Source organism: Chelonia mydas, chromosome 4, assembly GCF_015237465.2.
Source record: "Chelonia mydas isolate rCheMyd1 chromosome 4, rCheMyd1.pri.v2, whole genome shotgun sequence".
Lineage (NCBI taxonomy): Eukaryota > Metazoa > Chordata > Testudines > Cheloniidae > Chelonia > Chelonia mydas.
In genome coordinates this window covers 92,070,128-92,089,259 of record NC_057852.1, presented here as the reverse complement: position 1 = coordinate 92,089,259, position 19,132 = coordinate 92,070,128, and the positions used below count along the sequence as shown (strand labels likewise).

At 40.8% G+C, this 19,132-nt stretch overlaps 1 protein-coding gene across 4 annotated transcripts in view; it reads right to left on the bottom strand.

The window, feature by feature from the left end:
* TEC (tec protein tyrosine kinase) overlaps window positions 1-19,132 on the bottom strand; it is an 87,746-nt gene that overhangs the window by 1,975 nt on the left and 66,639 nt on the right. For all 4 annotated transcript variants that reach the window (XM_027833238.3, XM_027833237.3, XM_027833241.3 and 1 more), the window contains 9 exons: window positions 18,873-18,927; window positions 18,613-18,692; window positions 17,238-17,371; window positions 15,255-15,329; window positions 11,762-11,933; window positions 11,388-11,604; window positions 8,291-8,355; window positions 3,343-3,461; window positions 2,805-2,962 (listed from right to left, as the gene is read on the bottom strand). In XM_027833238.3, coding sequence (XP_027689039.1) covers window positions 2,805-2,962; window positions 3,343-3,461; window positions 8,291-8,355; window positions 11,388-11,604; window positions 11,762-11,933; window positions 15,255-15,329; window positions 17,238-17,371; window positions 18,613-18,692; window positions 18,873-18,927 — 1,075 coding nt within the window. The remainder of the gene's footprint in view (window positions 1-2,804; window positions 2,963-3,342; window positions 3,462-8,290; window positions 8,356-11,387; window positions 11,605-11,761; window positions 11,934-15,254; window positions 15,330-17,237; window positions 17,372-18,612; window positions 18,693-18,872; window positions 18,928-19,132) is intronic.

Sequence of the window (19,132 nt, the reverse complement as noted above, 5' to 3'; positions counted from 1 at the left end):
GAAGCCATAAAATGATGTTGTATACTATTCTATTTCTTATTAATCTAAGAGCACTAGATGCTTCAGAGGAAGGTGCCAGAAGCCTCTCATTAGGCAGAAGTGAGAATTTGCCCCTCCTTGTAAATCCTTTAGAGATTGGCCTAAACTCTGCAGCGTGAAATTTAACATCCCTTCTAAAATTTGTTAGCCTTAGCTATTGTAACTCTTGTTATCACTATAAATATCCAATCCCTTTTTGAATGGAAAAATTCTTGGTCTCAACAACGTCATGTGTCAATGAGTTCCACGTTTAATTATATATTGTGTGGAAAAAGTATTTCCTTATCAGTTTTGAATTTACCACCTTTTATTTTCATTGAGGGTCCCCTTGTTCTAGTATTATTAGACAGCAAAAACAGAAGATCCTGACCTACCTTTTTAATACCATGAATTATTTTATACCCAGCAAATCGACTGATTCTCTATCAGGCTTCCTGACTCTGATATGCTTGAAGAATGTCTTGTCATTTTTTTTAAAATACCTTTTGGCTAGTTGTTGTTCAAAAGCATTTTGTTCGATGTTGCTGCCTCTGATCTCTTTCAATGTTATGCACTCAATATCCTTTTCTTGATTTGGAGATTGTTAGTATAGGCATACTAATATATTTATATTCTTACAGTTTGGGATTTGTATCCATAGATTCAACTGCACGGTCCTCTCATTGGATTCTATGGAATATTTTGGATTCAGCACTACACCCTCACCACTTCAACCTTGTTTGTCTTTCTGTATAGTTTATAGCTAAGGCTATGTTTTAGTCATGGGTATTTTTAGTAAAAGTCATGGACAGGTCATGGGCCATAAACAAAAATTCACGGGCCTGTGACCTGTCCGTGACTTTTACTAAAAATGCCCGCCCTGACTAAAACTTGGGCAGGGGGCAGCAGGTGCTCTGGCAGGGACGGTCCGGGACGCCTGCTAGTACTGGGGGAGGGGGAAGCCAGGCCGTGGCACGCAGCCCAGGACCCCTCCTGGTGCTGTGGGAGATTGTGGGGGGCTGGCTGGGGCTTCCTACCTGGTTCCCCATCCCTGCAGCTCCTAGCTGGTGGAGGCAGGGGCCAGGACAGGGGATCCACTGCTCCCACCACAAGCGCCAGCTGCCGCAGATCCCATTGGCCAGGAACTGCAGCCAATAGGAGCAGCAGGGGCGGGGCCTGCGGGTGTGGGCAGTGCACGGTGTGGAGACCCCCCCCACCCCTCTGCTGCCTAGGAGCTGCAGGGGGGCCAAGCCAGTGGGAGCCGGGGAGTCCCCCACCCCAGTTAAGCGCCCCCCGTGCACTCCCCAACCCCCTCCCCTAGCCCTGAACCCCATCCCACACACCCAAACTGCTGCTGCTGGCACAGGGGCTGCCTGGCTTGAGCAGCCCTGAGCCAGCACCAGCTGCTGCAGAAGTCATGGCGGTCACGAAAAGTCACAGAATCCATGACTTCTGTGACCTCCTTGACAGACTTGCAGCCTTATTTATAGCCAGGTATTACAGTATCCCATTGATTTTTGTCATTTGACCATGTTTCTGTAATGCCTGACACATCAAGGTCCTCCTCTTCTGTGAGGCATTCTATTTCAACTATTTTTGCTTTTATGCTTTTTGCATTTGTGTATGGATTTTGTAATTTTTACCAGCTGCCTGTCTTTATTTAATTCCTGACACTGACGCTCTGCTGATTTCACAGATGTTTCCCCTTTGGTCTTTTCCTGTCCCTGCTCTCGATCAATTATAAAGCAAAAGAGATCTTTTCCCCTAAGAAATAAACATGAAAAGTTGAGTGAGACAAACAGTGTCAGAAAGTCATTGGAATAATACTAAAAGTTACCAAGTCACAGGGCCCAGTCCTGGTTTCAGTGAAATCAATGGCAAAATTCATATGGATTTCAGTGGGAGTAGGATGGGGCCCATAGTCAATGAAAGAGAAAGTTTTCAGTTTGCATGGGTGGGGCGATTTCAGGAATGTGTGTGATCAGTTGATGCAGAAAATCCCAACATATGGCTTTAGTGCCTTCAACCGCTCTTTGTGGAACAACGTATCTTTTGAACTACAACATTTAATTTTGCTGCTGTTTGTCATTTCTTCCTACTTTTCTCTCTATTATTGACCTGTTTTCACCTTTTAGTTATTCTGCTCTCTGTTAATAACTGTATGTTAATGTTTTTTCTCATCACTTTTTTCTTTTTATTTCCCTACCTGTGTAACAACCTCTGGGCATCTAACCACCTTGTTTATTTCAAAGTGCTCCTATGTGGTCACTCCAATACCCATCTCTCCATCCTCCATGTAAATCATGGCCACTAAAACTATCTTATTCTTATTCCCTGTTTGATCTCTTCCTGTCTTTGTCTTCTTCCATTGGCTCCTCCTTTGACACTCTTCAAATTTTAAGACTCACCTTCAAGAATAAACAAAGTTCCAACCTGGCCTAGATTTCTCATCTCATTTCTTATTACGTTCTGCCCCTGCTGATCCATCAACAATAGCAGCTTCACTGCCTTGTTCATTCCCACCCTCCCCCCCACCTTTCTCCATGTTTCTTTCCATAGTGCCTGTATGCACGGAATGCCCTGCCTATTCTGATTCACCAAGACACTACTCTCTCCACTTTGAGTTCCTCTGGAGGAAAGAATACAAGGAGAGATCCTCAAGGCTAATTCATGGTTAAGCAGGGTGCTTTTGAATAAAATGCAATCAGAATTTTACACTGGTAATTAGGTGTGGTAACAAAACTCAGCTTTTGGGTGGTAAAGAAAGGACAGAAAAAGAAATGTACCTCATGCCAGCACATCACCATCACTTCATACACATTCCTGGTAGCTAATTTTGGCCGATAAAGACGCTGTCCTTGGCTAACCATAGTTACCACTTCATAATTTGTGTTTTGCTCAAAGGGCATTTTACCTTCAGTAAATACTTCCCACATTAGAACACCTGGAAAATGAAAGGCATGAATAGATTGTCAAGTAAATTAACAAATACTTCTTTGAAATACATGTATGCCACTAACTGTGGATTTGTTTTTTGAATGGTAAGTGTGGTCAGTAAGGGCCCTATCCTGAAAAAGCTCAGTCCCCTAACTACCCAACGGGCCTAATTCACCTAACATCTGTGTAAATAAGAAGTAACTCCACAGACTTCAATGCAATTACATCAGTGGGAAACTGGGGCAAATGAGAGAAGGATCAGGACCAATGACTTCACTGAGCATCTCCTAGGAGGTTTAGATTCTCCTTGAACAACTGGACACTAATTGCTTATTGGTGAATTGGAAAAAAATAATTTTCTTATTTAATTGCTAAAGAGTGTCTTACCAAATGACCAGACATCTGATTTGCTGCTGAATCGGCTATAATTAAAAACCTCTGGGGGACACCACTTTACAGGAAATTTAGCACCTGAAGAGCTTGTGTACTGGTCATCAAGGACATACCTAAGAAACAAAAGCATGTGATATTTCCAGTCTGATTCAGTTTCTGAAATCACCATTTATTTAATAAAAAAACCTGGAGTACTTGTGGTACCTTGGAGATTAACAAAATTATTTGGGCATAAGCTTTCGTGGGCTAAAACCCACTTCACTGGATGCATGCAGTGGAACATACAGTAGGAAAATATATACACAGAGATATAAATACACAGAGAACATGAAAAAATGGGAGTTGCCATACCAACTGTAACAAGACCAATTAATTAAGGTGGGCTGTTAGCAGCAGCAGAGAAAAAACCTTTTGTAGTGATAATCAGGATGGCCTGTTTCAAACAGTTGACAAGAAGGTGTGAGTAACAATGGCGGGGGGAGAGGGGAAATTAGCATGGGGAAATAGTTTTTACTTTGTGTAATGACCCATCCACTCCCAGCCTTTATTCAAGCCTAATTTAATGGTGTCCAGTTTGCAAATTAATTCCAATTCTTCAGTTTCTCATTGGAGTCTGTTTTTGAAGTTTTTTTGTTGGAGAATTGTGACTTTTAGGTCTGAAATTGAGTGACCAGGGAGGTTGAAGTGTTCTCCGACTGGTTTTTGAATGTTATAATTCTTGATGTCTGATTTATGTCCATTTATTCTTTTGCGTAGAGATTGTCCGGTTTGGCCAATGTACATGGCAGAGGGGCATTGCTGGCACATGATGGCATATATCACATTGGTAGATGTGCAGGTGAACGAGCCTCTGAGGTGTGGCTGATGTACCCATAGCAGTGCCACTGACTTGAAGATATATATAGCAGCACTGCTATGGGTACCCACATGGCCCCACAGTATGCCAGCATTTTTTGGCTGACTTAGAACAATGCTTCCTCAGCTCTCATCTCCTAACGCCCCTACTCTACTTACACTACATTGATGACATTATCATCTGGACCCATGGAAAAGAAGCCCTTGAGGAATTCCACCATGATTTCAACAATTTCCATCCCACCATCAACCTCAGCGTGGACCAGTCCACGCAAGAGATCCACCTCCTGGACACTACAGTGCTCATAAGTGATGGCCACATAAACATCATCCTATGCTGGAAACCTACTGACCACTATATTTACCTACATGCCTTCAGCTTTCATCCAGACCACATCACATGATCCATTGTCTACAGCCAAGCTCTAAGATACAACCGCATTTGCTCCAACCCCTCAGACAGAGACAAACACCTACAAGATCTCTATCAAGCATTCTTAAAACTACACTACCCACCTACTGAAGTGAAGAAACCGATTTGGCAGAGCCAGAAGAATACCAAGAAGTCACCTACTCCAGGACAGGCCCAACAAAGAAAGTAACAGAATGCAACTAGCCGTCACCTTCAGCCCCCAACTTAAACCTCTCCAGCGCATCATCAAGGATCTACAACCTATCCTGAAGGACAATCCCTCACTCTCATAGATCTTGGGAGAAAGGCCAGTCCACACTTACAGACAGCCCCCCAACCTGAAGCAAATATTCACCAGCAACCACATACCACACAACAAAAACACTAACCCAGGAACCTATCCTTGCAACAAAGCCCGTTGCCAACTCTGTCCACATATCTATTCAAGGGACACCATCATAGGACCTAATCACATCAGGTGCACCATAAGAGGCTTGTTCACCTGCACATCTACCAATGTGATATATGCCATCATGTGCCAACATTGCCCCTCTGCCATGTACATTGGCCAAACCGGACAACCTCTACGCAAAAGAATAAATGGACGTAAATCAGACATCAAGAATTATAACATTCAAAAACCAGTCGGAGAACACTTCAACCTCCCTGGTCACTCAATTTCAGACCTAAAAGTCACAATTCTCCAACAAAAAAACTTCAAAAACAGACTCCAATAAGAAACTGAAGAACTGGAATTAATTTGCAAACTGAACACCATTAAATTAGGCTTGAATAAAGGCTGGGAGTGGATGGGTCATTACACAAAGTAAAAACTATTTCCCCATGCTAATTTCCCCCCCTACTGTTACTCACACCTTCTTGTCAACTGTTTGAAATAGGCCATCCTGATTATCACTACAAAAGCTTTGTTTTTTTTTCTCCTGCTGATAAGAGCCCACCTTAATTGGTGTTAAGGGGCTTATTCCTTCACCCACTTACTTCACTGGTCCTTCTCGCATGAACAGAGAGCAACAATACCCGAAATCCAAAGATGCAAACAATTCAATGTTTATTGGGGTGAACTTCCAGCAAGCATGATTCCAGGTTCCTTCCTTAGTGTCCCCCTTCCCAGTTCTGACACCACAGAGCCTTACACCTGTGTCCCTGTTCCCATTCCTGCCCTTAGCCAAACATGATTCCAATTTCCCCACCCCCATTCCCTGTTCTCATTTCACCCACCCACCCACACTTCCTGATTGACTGCAGACTATATAATAAAACTTGAGTTCTGCTTTGCTATACCTTAACCAATCATTTTACTGAAATTTAACTAACCAATCCTAACATATTGTAACATGATTATGTAACCAATTATATCCCACCACCTTAATTAATTTTGCTGGGTGTAAACTAATTATACAGCAGCCAGGAACAATCACAGAACCAGACAGAGATTATACAGACAAACAATAGCAAAGTGGGAACTATAATGACAAAACAATACAGAAGTGAGGATTTCACATCCAGCTATTGATAAGTGAGTTCTTGCCAGACAGGATGCTATCAAACTAAGTTTCCTCTTACATTTTCTAGGCACGTCCCTTTCTCTGGAGGCAATGGGCATTATCAGGACAGGATTTGCAAAAAGAAAAGGAGTACTTGTGGCATCTTAGAGACTAACCAATTTATTTGAGCATAAGCTTTCGTGAGCTACAGCTCACAGGATTGTATTCCTAACAGCCCAATAGCACCTTATTTCAATGTGACTAGTTTGGAATGTGAGGAGGTGACCAGTCGCTTCCCAGCTTATCGCTGCCTCTGTTGCTTAGCCAAAGGCCTTAGCCTAAGAACAGGGCCTCAGACTGTCACAGTAAGAGAAGGACCTTACACTGGCAGACAGTGATTTTGATTCTTTCTTTTATACCTCTAACTAGCCAAGTAATAAGAATACACCTAAATTCTTAGAGTTTGGCCTTTATGGATCTATCTCCTGACAATTAGTCTCATTACAGTTGGTATGGCAACACCCAGTTTTTCATGTGTATATATATCTTCCTACTGTATTTCCCACTGCATGCATCTGATGAAGTGGGTTTTAGCCCACGAAAGCTTAAGCCCAAATAAAATTGTTAGTCTCTAAGGTGCCACAAGTACTCCTCGTTTTTTTTGCCGATACAGACTAACATGGCTACCACTCTGAAACCATTTATTTCAAGGAGCTCATGTTGCCACCTAGTGGTTAGTGATTGTTATTATCATAAAGTGTATTTGAAAATAACTTCAGTAATGGTGCTAAGGTTTTATTTATGCGTCTGTTAACTTTTCTCATTGTTGCACAGTCTTCCCTTGTAGTTATTAGTTTCATACTGTAGGTCAGGGGTTCTCAAACTGGGGGTCGGGACCCCTCAGGGGGTCGTGAGGTTATGACCTGGGGGGTCGCAAGCTGTCAGCCTCCACCCCAAACCCCACTTCACCTCCAGCATTTATAATAGTGTTTAAATATTTTTGAAGTGTTTTTTAATTTGTAAGGGGGGTTGCACTCAGAGGCTTGCTGTGTGAAAGGGGTCACCACTACAAAAGTTTGAGAACCACTGCTGTAAAATGCCAATTTCTTACTCAACAGAGATCTGATGCTCATGGGACAGTTTGTGTTCAGATATCATGTGGGTGCACAGGTTGAGTAGATGGGAAGGGTGAAAGGAGCCAGGCACACTGAGAGTGCCAGTTGTTGTCAAACTGCAAAGTCCCTGTTCTCAGATTGCTTCCTCATAGTGTCCCCATAGGGACCCGTCAGTGGTGCTGGCAAGAAGTGTTAAGAAACTCCAAGAGAAATTGTACCACCCTGTGGCACTGTGCCTCCCAGCATTCCTGCATCACTGTTTACTCAGATCCAGGCTATCTGGGGCCAGTGTGTCCTGTTTTCTTTATTTACAAAAATAAGGTGTTACAACTGCTAACCCTCCAGTCTGACTCCATTTACTGAAGACTAGATTCTATTGTGCTTTGTGCATCATCAACTTAATTTTCAGATTCTGTTTAGAGAATCTTCTATCATAAGAAGATTGGAAAATGGCAGAAGCCGGAAATGTGAAGGTTTTCTTTTTTTTTCTGTGTTTTTTTTTTTCATGAACAAATTTTGTCCAACTTTATTCCTTCAGATAGTGCAAGAAGAGAGAGCCCAATTGTCCAAATGTGTCTGAGTTCTCATAATAACAATACTTCAAGAATTTCAAAACACTTTACAACCAATTATGGCCCATTATACCCATCGTTAAGAGGCCCAGTCTCCATAAGTGATGCACAACAAAGGGTTGAGCCTAGTCTGGATATTCTGTTCAGAGCAGGGTGGAAGCTACAACTCCTTCCTCCATCTATATGTAAGATGTGCTAAACTGCATGTCACAATAATGCACCATAAAACAAGCTGCATCATAGTGCTGTGCTGTTCCTATTTTTTTAAAAAGTAAGAAAATATCACACTGCGACCACAAAATAAGTAAGTTGAGAGGGAGCAAATTACAAACCACTGGAAATAAGAGAAGTTAGTTACCTGGAGAAAGAAATGTCACTTTTGTCTGTAATTTTAAAGTGATGTAATGTCTCAAGTGCAAGAACACATGTTATGCCAAATCCATTCAAAAACCATTGCAAATAAGTATGTCAACTTGGCTATACCTTGTCATTCCAAAATCAGACACTTTCACCACTGCTGACTCATTCACTAAACAGTTTCTGGCAGCCTGCAAAGGGAATAATTATGTATATTAGTGATGAGGAAAGATCAAAATAAGAACATGATTAGATGAAATTCTGTTTATTGTATATTGGGATAAATTCTGCAATCACTCTTCAGAGAGAACTCACATTGAATTTGATAGGAATTCTGCATGAATAATAACTGTACAATTGGGTCTGTTGTTGTGAAGCCCAATCATAATTTATAGTGAGAAAATAAACACAATGCTTGCATTATTTGCATGTTCATTTTCTATATGTAGTGCCTGATCCTCTTTTCACTTATGCTAGCATAAATCAAAGTCATTTGAAGTCAGTGGAGTTACACCAGTATAAAAAATCAGAATTTGGCTCAGAAATTAGACACCTACTGGGTGACATTATTTATCTGTTTATATTCTTTATTATTTTATGACTTCATTTAACTAAAACTATGGGGGCTGAGTCTATTCTCCCTTATACCAGTGTAAAGCAGGAATAGTTCCTCTGAAGCAATGGAATTACATAGGTATAAACTCAATGTGATGATCACAATCAGGACCCTGCTGTTTAGCATTTTGTTCATTTCTAGTGCATCAGAATCTTCTCAGGCCCTAGTCTCTTTTCCCACATGTTCTAACTCATTTCAGTGGTGTTGCATCTGATTTATGGGTATAAGTGAGAAGAGAATCAGACCCTAATATCTTAATGATATAGCAAAGTTCATCATTCTGAGAAACACATAATTTTGTTGCCTCCAGTGAAAATTACCATTAGTATAGCTGTCATTCATATTCATACAGTATACAACAAAGGAAGACCAACTCTAGTGATCTGATTCTCCCTTTTATTAAAGCAAGCAGTGTTTCAAATGCAAGTTTTTTAGAGCAGTGGTTCTCAACCAGGGGTACATGTGTAAGCAGAGTCAGGATGAGCTCTACCCCTGACATCTGGTGGCGAGTTGTGGAAAAGAACTTCAGGGGCTGATCTCATTTGCATAGGCACACCCACCCTGCCTAGATGGTCACTTTGGCTGCTGTAGGAGTCCCAGTTTCTCTGTTATAGAGGCAGAAAGAATAAACTGTTATTATCCTGATTATGTGAATCAAGGACAGTGGAACTGTACTTGGCCTTTTGTTATGATGGAGGGACTCGCCATCAACTAAGCAGCACTTGCTAGGCAAAAGTCATGGGTTCAAATTCCCAGTGAATGGAGAGAGGCTGGGGACAGGCATTAGTACCTGGTGGTATGAGCCCCTAATAAGGGCCTGAAACATCAATTGCACCTTCTCCTCTCTCCATGGTGGAATATCAGAGCTAATTTTGATTCTATTAGGAGTCTTGTTACAGGATGCTGAGCTGAATTCACTTTGGGCTAATGGTGCACCAGCACTGAAGCTCCCCTACTACAAGCTGAAATCACTAAAGAGCTAAAATTACTAAGAGCTGAAGTTACTCAGTGCTGTGTTAAGTGGGGGGGGGTCTGAAGATATATTGCAGGATAGGTGGAGTGGCTCACGGGACGGCTGATGGAGCAGAGCGGCTAGCGGAGCAGAGCAACTTGTGGGACGGCTGGCGGAGCGGAGCCCCACGGAGAGGCAGGGCAGTTGGCTTTGGATCACATAAGGTGCTCTTTAACCCCCCCAACCCCATTTTCACCCAGGCTGGGAGGTAAAACTCTGCAGATAAACTTTTGAACTCTGGGGCTGCACTTACCAGGGACTTTTGGGACTTTGGGTGACTTTTGGGTTGCTGGACTCAAGAACCAAAGGGAAAGGACATGGCGCAATTTGTTGGGGGTGGGTTTTTGCTCATGGTTTGTGTGATGAGTCCTGTTGGTGGTGTTTCCCCAACATAATGCCACACTGTTTCTCTCTGTTATTAAAAGACTTTTGCTACACTCGGACTCTGTGCTTGTGAGAGGGGAAGTATTGCCTCTTAGAGGCGCCCCGGTTGGGTGGTATATATTTGTCCCAGGTCACTGGGTGGGGGCTTGAGCCGGTTTTGCATTGCGTTATTGGAACGGAACCCCTAGATACTGAACCCGGCCCTTGTTGCTGCCAACTCTGACGGGCAGAAGGGTTACACGTGTAACCCTGGGATATGCAGAGGTTTTCCAGGGGGCACATCAATTCATCTAGATATTTGCCTAGTTTTACAACAGGCTACATAAAAAGCACTAGCAAAGTCAGTACAAACTAAAGTTTCGTACAGACAACTTGTATATACAGTTCTATATACTATGCACTGAAATGCAAGTACAATATTTATATTCCAATTGATTAATTTTATAATGATATGGTAAAAATTAGAAAGTAAGCAATTTTTCAGTAATAATGTGGTGACACTTCTGTATTTTTATGTCTCATTTTGTAAGCAAGTAGTTTTAAGTGAGGTGTAACTTGGGGGTACGCAAGACAAATCAGACTCCTGAAAGGGGTACAGTAGTCTGGAAAGGCTGAGAGCCACTGTTTTAGAGGAACAGTAGTATATTACTTATCTTAGACTCCTACATGTTATCTAAATCTGTGTCCTATTAGAACCACTGTGTAAGATACACTAATATAGAGAGCTTTCCAGACCTCATCCCATTGCTCACCAAGGTACATGTTTCATTAAGATCAGTCATGAGGTCAATGATGAAACAGAAAAGATGTAAATAAATTCTTTAAGTGCAAATATATTTGCTTACTGAGACAGACATATTATAAAATGAGCAGGAGAAATTACGTTGTGGTTAGTAAGAATTCTGAATAATGAAATTAATATACTACAAAGCATAATTTTCTGTGCAGAATTGACAATAATAATTTTATTAAAACACTTAGGAGGTTTTTAATACACTGCCCATGCAGATTCAATCATTCCTCCCTGTCCCAGATGGGTCAATTTTGTGGATTTTGCTTAATATTAACACAACCAGCTAAACAATAGCATATATTTTTGAGAAAGTTATGAGTAACTGAAAAAGAGATCTGTTTAGAATAGAAACAATTTCTTACCCTTAACTATTAATGCCTAAATCAGAAATGTAGTAAAGAGGCTGATATGTTATTACCAGATCTCTGTGGATAAAGCTGTTTCTCTCCAAGTACTCCATCCCTTCACATACATCCTGGCACATTGTCAGCAGGGTATCTTTATTAAAGTGTCCACGTTTTTGTCGAAGGTAGTTCAGTAGGCACCCGTGTTCCATGAACTCTGTCACTATGTAAATAGGCTTCTGCTGTGTACACACCCCATAGAGCTGAACTAATTTAGGATGGGTTAGCTTCCTGAAAAGATTTAAAACATATCATTATTGTAGCTTTCATCCCTCCAAGAAGTTATACAAATCTCACCTGGCTAGAATTTTTTATTTATAAAGAAGTGCATATGTACCAGAAACCTGGGCCCTGTGGTATAAGTGCTAAGTACTATATAGCAACTCACATCATTACTTTAGCTTCTTCTATGAAGTCCTCCTCATACATTGCACCTTCTCGGATTGCTTTGATGGCCACTTTATATTGCGCCCTCCATTTGCCAAGACGCACCACTCCAAAGAGACCACTCCCCAATTCTCTCATGAAGGTCAACTCTGATGGATTAATTTCCCATTTCTCTATAAGAAAGAAAAGACAATGACTGTTAAAATATAATAGGGAACATATTAAATCTAAAGTGACGGAGTGTGTGAAAATACTACTAGTAAATTTTGAGAGTTAGGTGTACTTTAGAACCACTTTAAAAATCTTTGTATCTCATAAATTGTGAAACAGCCACAGCCTACAACAAACTTTTAACCAAGACAGAGGTCAAAATCAGACTCCGTTTTTTAAACCATTAATTAGATACTAGTCACCGAAAGTTCATGCTCTTGCATGGGTGTCATTCATAAAGTTGTGTGCTTAAAAAAGCCGAGAACTTACAAATTGGACGGTAACAGACTGTGAATCCCAGTGATGATTAAACCTGGTCATATTCTTTCATAGATTCATAGATTTTAAGGCCAGAATGGATCACGGTGATCATTTAGCCTGACCTCCTGTATAGCACAGGCCATAGAATATCCCCAAAATAATCCCTAGAGAGTATCTTTTAGAAAAAACATCCCATCTTGACTTTAAAATGGTCAGTGATAGAGAATCCACTGTGACCCTTGATAAAGTGTTCCAATGGTTAATTACTCTCACCATTAAAAATATACACCTTATTTCCAGTCTCAATTTGTCTAGCTTCAACTTCCAGCCATTGGATCATGTTATGTCTTTTTCTACTAGATCAAAGAGCCCATTATTAAATATTGTAGATACTTATATTTCTATATAGATACATATCCCCAGGGAGATACTTATAGACTATAATCAAGTCACTCCTTAATCTTAACTTCGTAAAACTAAATAGATTGAACTCCTTGAGTCTGTCACTATAAGGTACATTTTTCTAATCCTCTAACCATTCCTGTGGCACTTCTCTGAACCCTCTACAATTTATCAACATCCTTCTTGAATTGTGGGCATCAGACCTGGACACAGTGTTCCAGCATTAGTGTCAAACCCAGAGGTAAAATAACCTCTCTACTCCTATTTGAGATTCCTCTTTTTATGCATCCCAGGATTGCACTAGCTCTTCTGGCCATAGCATCATACCGGGAGCTTATATTCACCTGATTATCTACCACAACTCACGCATTTTTTTCAAAGTCACTGCTTCCCAGGATAGAGTTCTCTATCCTGTAAACCTGACCTATGTTCTTTGTTCCTAGAGGTATACATTTACATTTAGCCCTTTTAAAATGCATACTGTTTGCTTGCATCCAGTTTAGCAAGCAATGTAGCTCATTCTGAATCAGTGTCCTCTTCATTATTTACCACTTGCTCAATTTTTGTGTCATCTGAAAACTTTATCAGTGATGATTTTGTGTTTTCTTCCAGGTTATAGATAAAGATGTTAATTAGCCAAGAATTGATCCAAGTTGGACCCCATTGGGAACCAAGCAACTTGATGATGATTCCCTATTTAGAGTTACATTTTCAGACCTATCAGACAGTTTTTAATCCATTTAATGTGTGCCATGTTAATTGTATACTGTTCTAGTTTATTAATCAAAATGTCATGTGGTACCAAGTCAAACACCTTACAGAAGTCTAAGTATATTATGTCAACACTATTACCTTGTACAACCAAACTTGTAATCTCATCAAAAAAAGATCACGTTAGCTTGACAGAGTTTATTTTCCATAAATCCGTTCTAAACAAAAAGAGCTCTCAACCATGCTTGTAGCTGTTTCCATCACTTCACACTGACTCAAATAGACATTCTAGGCTTCAGAGTGGTGTCTGAGGTTATTGTGTGTAGTGGTTGTGTTGCTGTGTGGGTGGCTGCATTGATTTGTGTGTGGGTTGTGTTACATTGAGAGAGCTGTGTGGATTTGTGGCAAATGAGGGGTATGTGCTGAAGAGAGGGGCTGTGTATGTTTGGGTTTATCGTGTATGCTGGTTGTGTCGTGTGGATGCTTGTTTTGATTTCTTGGGTGGTGCTGGGCGATGTGTTGATTTGTGCAGGTGGCAGTTGGGTACACAGCTGTGGCAGTTGGACCAAATAATCCACATAGTTTAGTCTCTTGAGGGCCGTAATATCTTGTTCTAATTTCAGTTGTTGGGATTATTGTGTGGGTGCTGGGCGGTGTAGTGACCTGTGATATACAGGAGGTCAGAGTAGGTGATCTGGTGATCCCTTCTGGCCTTAAATTCTATTTGTGCAATCTCCCTCATACAACCAATGAAACTGAGGCATGCAAATTAGTTGTAGAGTAAGGATGGTGGTCTGTTGAGTTACCTCTGACATCACAATGGTCTAAGACGGTTGGCATGGGATAGATGCAGGGCCATACCTAGGGAGGTGCAGGGCCTGGGACAACCCCGCCATCCTCTGGCCCAAATCCCGCCCCCACTCCACCCCTTTCCCCAAGCCTCCGGCCCGCCTCTTTCCGGCTTCCACCCCCTCCCACAAGCAATGCCGAGAGCAGGCAGGGTGGAGCAGGCTGGGGCTGGGTTGCTCACTACTACTGGTGCCATGCCCCCCACTAACCCCCTAGGCCACCCTGGACCCTGCATCCCAAAGCGCGGGGGGCCCCCAAAGCGTGAGATCCGAGCCAGTTGTCCCGGTCCGTCCTATGGACGGGATGGCTCTGCATAGATGTACTGGTGTAATTCATAAAGTTAAAGTGACTGAGAACTTAAAAATTGGATGGTAGCAGACTGCAAAATCCAGTGATGATTGAACCTGATGGTATTCTGAACAAAAAGAACCCTCAACCATGCTTGTAGCTGCTTCCATTGTTTCAGACTGACTCTAAGACATAACAGACTTCAGAGTGATACAGAGTGTCAATCCTGGACTCCTGTTATATAGATTGACATTGTATTATCATTTGTATTAGACTTGAATCAGCAAACTACCCTAAACTAAAATTTTGTCAATTCATCTAAGCATCATAAACTAGAGATGCACAATGTCTGATGTGCTAAGTATGAGCCAGATCATTCCATTCCATCCCACCCCATGGAAAGCCAAAACAAAATATGGGATGGCCAAATTTAAGTAGTAGAAAGAGTTTGAGGGCCTGCAAAGGAGGAAAGGGCATGACCCTCTAACCATGCAGATCTCCAGGCATCCCTGGAGCAATAGAGGGGGGCAATGAATTCTTGTGGAGGAACAGACCCTCCTACCACTTTCTTCAGGAGCATTGTAGTCCTTGCATTTACTGACACACCTGGATTCCATATCTACTCTTCCTGTGAGGCTTTAAAGAATTAATGCAGGCAGTCACAATATAAAATTAGAGATTTCCATCATTTTTAGTATATATTTTGTCAATTTAGATTTACACAATGTCACTTTCTAGGAAATTAGTGTATATTTATGAAGGTGTGTTATTACCGTAGCTGAACCCAGCAGTAGTTGGTGCAGGCTTCTTCTTTGGCGTCACTGGGTATCGCAACCGTGTAACAAGACCTAAAATTTGGAGAAAATTTATAAATGGAACATAGTCTACCCCAAAATAGTGTTAGGCAGCAAGTCACTCATATTTTTATTGTGCATTATAATACTGGATGACCATGAGAATATAGTAGTTGTAGTCATGTTGGTCCCAGGATTAGTGAGACAAGGTGGGTGAGATAATCTTTTATTAATCCAACTTGTGTTGGTGAAAGAGACAAGCTTTTGAGCATACACAGAGCTCTTCTTCAAGTCTAGGAAAGGTACTTTGTGTCACAGGTCAATGCAAGTGGGGGGACAGAATATATAAATAAATAAAAGTGAGAATATAGTGACAGTTCTTTCTTCTAGAAAAAAAAAGAATTCAACTTATTCTTGATGTATTGTATACATCTTCGCTTTGTCTTGATCACTTGATGATTACCTGTTCTGTTCATTCCCTCCGAGGCACCTGGCATTGGCCATTGTCGGAAGACAGGATACTGGGCTAGGACCTTTGGTGTGACCTATTATGGCCGTTCTTATGTTCTTAAAAATTGAATCTGTCAGCATTCAGCCCCTCTGAAAATAAGAACTCTTAAATGTGGCCTACAAGTTCTCTGTATTTTTTATTGCTAAAATAATGTACATTTAGCATCTAGCATGTGGACACTCTTAAATCAATTTGAATGTTTAATATTAGCTTAATAAATTGAACACCACTGGCTGTTGAGGAGGGACTGCACCTACTCTAGCTCAAGTTGGAAAGGTATAGTCTCATCAGTATGTTTGGTGAGTAGTGCATGCAGCTCCCATTTATAATAACAGGAGTCACTCACATAAAATCCCTTTTATTCAAACTCCATTTTGACTAAATATTCTCCTAACACCTGGTTAGGAAAAGATAATGACATTAAATGAATAAAGGATCAAATAGAGGGAACAATAACCAAGTCAATAATTTTTTAAAATGAACTAAAATTATGATGATAAATAAGAATCATTTTTATGTTTTGGAGGAGAGGAATTGCACTTATCTTGCTTCCAGATTTATTATTTTAGAATTATTTATATTAAAATAATATAACCAAACTTCCTCAGATAATTCTCAGGAGATCCCAGGTCCCTTCAAATTTGATGTAAGCATCTTGCAGATATATCCTTTGAGATGGGATCAACCACTCTCTGGACTTGAGGGAAAATCACTGTATTGTTTTAATTTCTGTACACTGGTCAAGATCCTGGAGTGTGTGCTAAATGGCCAGTGGATTCTGTCTGCTAGCATAACCAGCTACAGGATCACCACAGTGCCAGCAGGATCGTCTGGTGCCATATGGCTGGTGTACAGGTTCCTAAACCACCCCTTCCTGAGTGCTGGCATAGACAGTGTTGCTGGGATATGTATATATCAATTCCCAGCTGCCTATTCAGACCCTTGAATCTGTTAGTACCTGGTATTGGCTGAAGCCTTCAGGTTACTCTGGGGTACTAATATTGCACAGAGCAGCATCAGGATCAGGGGAATGCAAAGGTGAGCTTTACAACACATTTGGAGCCCCTCCATTGTCTTATCCGTCTGTTCCTAAACCTTAGCCAGGGATCTAGTCCACTGTGTAGTAAGTTAATGAAAGATACTGGATGGATTCAAAATTTAATGAAAAGAGAGTACAGTAAAAAGAAACAACTATATAGTTCTGAACACTCCCTAATTATGTGGAGTTTGTTCAACGTGTAAAATTTAGAGGTTATTCATGAACCGGAAAGAATAATTTTTTTTAACAAACATTTTAGAGTGACACGATAAACAGAAAATTTTGTAAAAGGCAGTGTCTCATAGTCCCTTTAAAGGGCATTTATGGTCTGAAGAGAGACTATGTTAAGATGGCATCATCTTCCTATTCAATTTGCTTCTATTTACTTGACAGAAAAATCAGATGCATTTACCTGCTGCATTATGTTTATGATACTCAATTATCTCTGGAATGGTGTTAAAAAGATGTTTTTCTGCTAGATAGTACTGCTTTGGTGATGTCATTGTTTCTTTTATATGGTAGTGTCTTATTCCTGATGAACCTTCTCTAAAAAACAAGAATTAAAATATGATGGCATTTTTAGGAATGAATCCTGAAGAGAGGTACCTGGTAAATAGGAAATAAAATCACCTATACATATAAAACTGAATCTATCCCCTGCCAGATGGATAAGAAAGAACAAATGGCCACCTGCTTTGTCCCCCCCATAGAGCAGCTGGAAACAATCACTGTGATCATGGAGCTCAAAGACTGTGTAAAGTTAGCACCCACAGTGGCAGTACTGTGTCCAGAAGAAGTGGTGATGAGTGGGCTCACCCCTATGTATTGCTCAGTATCACTGGTTCCTTGGGATTAAAGCACATGTACCCACTTCAAAGGTATCACTGGCTGTGCTCTCCTTGCCCTCCCTGAAGCTTCTGGAGGCACTGCAGTTCTTTTAAGCACAATGTGTCTCAGAGACCCTTTTGGCGCAGTAGGAATTTGCACCACTCCCAAAGTGGGGCTTTGTCTTAACGGCACTATCAAGGCTGTAAAATTTAGGCCAAAACTTCCAAGTTGGATACCTAAAGTTAACCACTTCAACAAATGGTCCAATTTTAAGAGGTGCTGAGCACCTTCAACTTGCACTGATCCCAGTAACAGTTGTGGGTGCTCAGCACCTCTGAAAATCAGGTTACACATTTAGTTGCCTAACTGTGGATTCAGGGGGCTAATTTTAGGCATTCACCTTTAAAATAGGTTTCAGAGTAACAGCCGTGTTAGTCTGTATTCGTAAAAAGAAAAGGAGTACTTGTGGCACCTTAGAGACTAACCAGTTTATTTGAGCATGAGCTTTCGTGAGCTACAGCTCACTTCATCGGATGCACAGCATATCGTGGAAACTGCAGAAGACATTATATACACACAGAGACCATGAAACAAAACTTCCTCCCACCTCACTCCCCCGCTGGCAACAGCTTATCAGCTTAGATAAGCTGTTGCCAGCGGGGGAGTGAGGTGGGAGGAAGTTTTGTTTCATGGTCTCTGTGTGTATATAATGTCTTCTGCAGTTTCCACGATATGCTGTGCATCCGATGAAGTGAGCTGTAGCTCACGAAAGCTCATGCTCAAATAAACTGGTTAGTCTCTAAGGTGCCACAAGTACTCCTTTTCTTTTTACCTTTAAAATATTGGTCTTATTTCTTTGTTGAACAAATAAATCTCCTTTTTGTAACCTATGAGCTCGTGTATCTATGCAAATCAAATTCAAACAACAGAAACTGTAATTAGTGGCAACAGTAACTTACCCTCCATATTTTGTATAAAGGGATACTGTATACAAACCCGGCTGACTAGAATCTCTCACCACAAAACCACCTTCTTTATCCTGAAATCCAAGCACAATGACAATTTTAGGCTCCAAGCCTTTCTTTTTACTTGTGCTCCTTGATATTTGCATGAGTCAGAATTAACTGATCATTTCATTTTTAATAAGAGGAGCCAGCTTAAGAGAATTCCACTTGTTAACAACTTTGTGCTGGATTGATACAATAATACAAATACTTACCTCACCTCTGAGAAGTTGCTCTGCCTTACTTCTGTTCAGATTTCTGCAATACCATCTGAAAAAAAAATTCTAAACTCTTAAAGATATTAGCAATTAAAAAAACTTACAAAAAACAAAGTGTTATGAAGTTACTAAGACAGGAAGTCAAACAGAGTCAACATATTTTGCAGTACTTGAGAACAAGAACTGAATCTATCGAACGATAGTGAATTTACAAGAAGGTTCAGTCATCATTACATTATGTAGTTTATAGACAGAAC